General features: G+C 41.7%; 1 protein-coding gene across 1 annotated transcript in view; it reads right to left on the bottom strand.

The window, feature by feature from the left end:
- hdac3 (histone deacetylase 3) overlaps nucleotides 1–2,185 on the bottom strand; it is a gene marked incomplete in the record, with an annotated part of 27,306 nt that overhangs the window by 17,807 nt on the left and 7,314 nt on the right. The window contains 6 exon segments of the mRNA XM_014032011.1: nucleotides 193–326; nucleotides 400–455; nucleotides 538–594; nucleotides 1,238–1,319; nucleotides 1,408–1,550; nucleotides 1,644–1,726. Of these exon segments, the coding sequence (XP_013887465.1) occupies nucleotides 193–326; nucleotides 400–455; nucleotides 538–594; nucleotides 1,238–1,319; nucleotides 1,408–1,550; nucleotides 1,644–1,726 (555 nt within the window).

The raw sequence follows: 2,185 nt of genomic DNA, 5'->3' as shown, positions 1-2,185 counted from the left end.
GATCCAGTTCAGCTGCTGTTTATCTATTAGTTTCTATGTTTGCTGTGAGCTTTTTGGTCTGTTTCTGCTCCTCCATGATGTCACAGACTCTACCTGTGGACGGGATGGGCGGGACTCAGTCTGGTGATCTATATATTTATGTCTATGTCCCCTCCTCGTGTCTGAATGTGACAACAGTTAGGCAGCACTTACCCGTTCCAGGAAAAAAGTAGTTCCCATATTTGTGGAAGGACACAGTCATGACCCTGTCTGTCAGGTAGAAGGCTTCCTGGACGCCGTCGCCGTGATGAATGTCGATATCGATGTAGAGAACTCTGGGATGGTACCTGAGACAGACACACAGAGGGTTGCAGACAGAGGCACAGGCAGATCCCGGAGTCCCACAGGTACGGTTCTTACTTCAGAAGCTCCAGTATGCTGATGACAATGTCGTTGACATAACAGAAACCTGACGCCTGCAGACACACAGGAGAAAATAAGTCCAAGTTTAACTTGGACAAACTGGGGGGACGACAACTTGAATGACTCGACTCTGACCTCAAACTTTTTGGCGTGATGTAAACCTCCGGCCCAGTTTATGGCGATGTCACAAATCTGAAAAATGTTGGGCAGAATTAGAACAAAGGATCAGGAAGATTTCTGTCATTTTAAAGCAAAATCAATAATCTTTTGATGAGGCGTTCTATAGAACGAGTCCCAAGCAGTTTTCCTGTTCACTTTATGAACCAATGGAAACACAATACATAGATATTATTATTATTATGAAGCAGCTGAGAGAACATAAGGCATTCTGGGTAGGTTTTACGGCACCTCTCAAATGTAAAAGCAGACACCATCTAGTGGACTAATATGAACATCTAAAGTATAGAGCTAAAGGTAAAAAGAAAAACCATTACTGAGAGGAATGCAGAAATGTAGAAAGAAAAAATTGTATTTATAATGTATTATAATGTGGCTGATTTGTGCTCTGAGGAACACGAGCGTGAAGTAAAGTTACGTGAGGTTACAGGAACATCTGAAAAGGTTCAGACAAAATACAAAAGTGTGGAAGAATTTTTAGTCTTTCACAGAAAAAATAAGCCTTTGTTGACTGAACAAAAATAAACCAACAAAATTAGGCTGTTTTTTTCCCCTCAGACCACATCACAAGGATTAAAACAATGTTTTCAGTTTCAAATTCATTTCTGATGCATCAGAGAGGACAGCCTTGGTCGCTGTTTGTGTGTTGGTGTGTTACCTTGTGGTTGAGTTGTGTGGCTCCTTGTAAAGATGCTCCTGTGTATCTTGAGCAGAACTCAAACAGACCTGGAAACACAGGACTGAAACACAGGCAGGATCAGATCTAAGGGATGAGTTTGAACATTGTGAACCTTCTCCTGCTCCCCGAGCACAGGCTGACAAACCCACCAGTCGTCTCCCACGTTAAAAGCGTTGAGGCTCTTGGTGAAGCCCTGCATGTTATTGGGACTGACTTTCTGCAGGAAGTCGATGTAATCTTCAGAGTGGAAACGGCACATGTCGTGCTGAGAAGCTTTGTATGGCTTGAAAACCTGATCAAGGACAAAAATCTGCAGTGGGTAACGCTCTTATTTTGAGGATAATAGAAAGAAAAAGTGTCAGAAATAGTGGGTGCTGCTGCTCACCATCATCTTCTTGTAGAGGCCGTAGTGCAGCACCAGGCTGTGAGTGAGGGACAAACGGTGAGGCTTCATGGGGTGGCCGGCACCTAACACACACACGCACACACACACACACACAGACAGAGCTAGGTCACTTACACCTGCGTTATGTTTGACTTTTACATATGAACATATTTACGTACTTGTTTTATTGGTACAACTTTACAATAAGGTTCCCCTTGTACAGTCATGGCCAAAAGTTTTGAGAATGACACAAATATTATATTTTCACATGAACTGCTGCCCTCTGGTTTTCATGTGTGTATGTTAGGGCTGTGTATTGGCAAGAATTTGGCGATACGATACATATCATGACATAGGGGTCACGATACGATATATCCTGATATATTTCGATACTGTAAACAAGGCGATATATTGAGATATTTTTGGTCCAAAAATTCTATTAAATAAAAACCTCTTACTGGGGAAAAAAGACAACGATAAACCAGAATTTATTGTCTCAGAAAATTCTAATATTACAGACATACTTTTGATACATTTAGCTG

This window comes from Austrofundulus limnaeus, unplaced genomic scaffold (genome assembly GCF_001266775.1).
Source record: "Austrofundulus limnaeus strain Quisiro unplaced genomic scaffold, Austrofundulus_limnaeus-1.0 Scaffold1364, whole genome shotgun sequence".
NCBI classification, from domain to species: Eukaryota; Metazoa; Chordata; class Actinopteri; order Cyprinodontiformes; family Rivulidae; genus Austrofundulus; species Austrofundulus limnaeus.
Note: the sequence above shows the minus strand (reverse complement) of the source record. Positions and strands in the feature narration are given on the sequence as shown.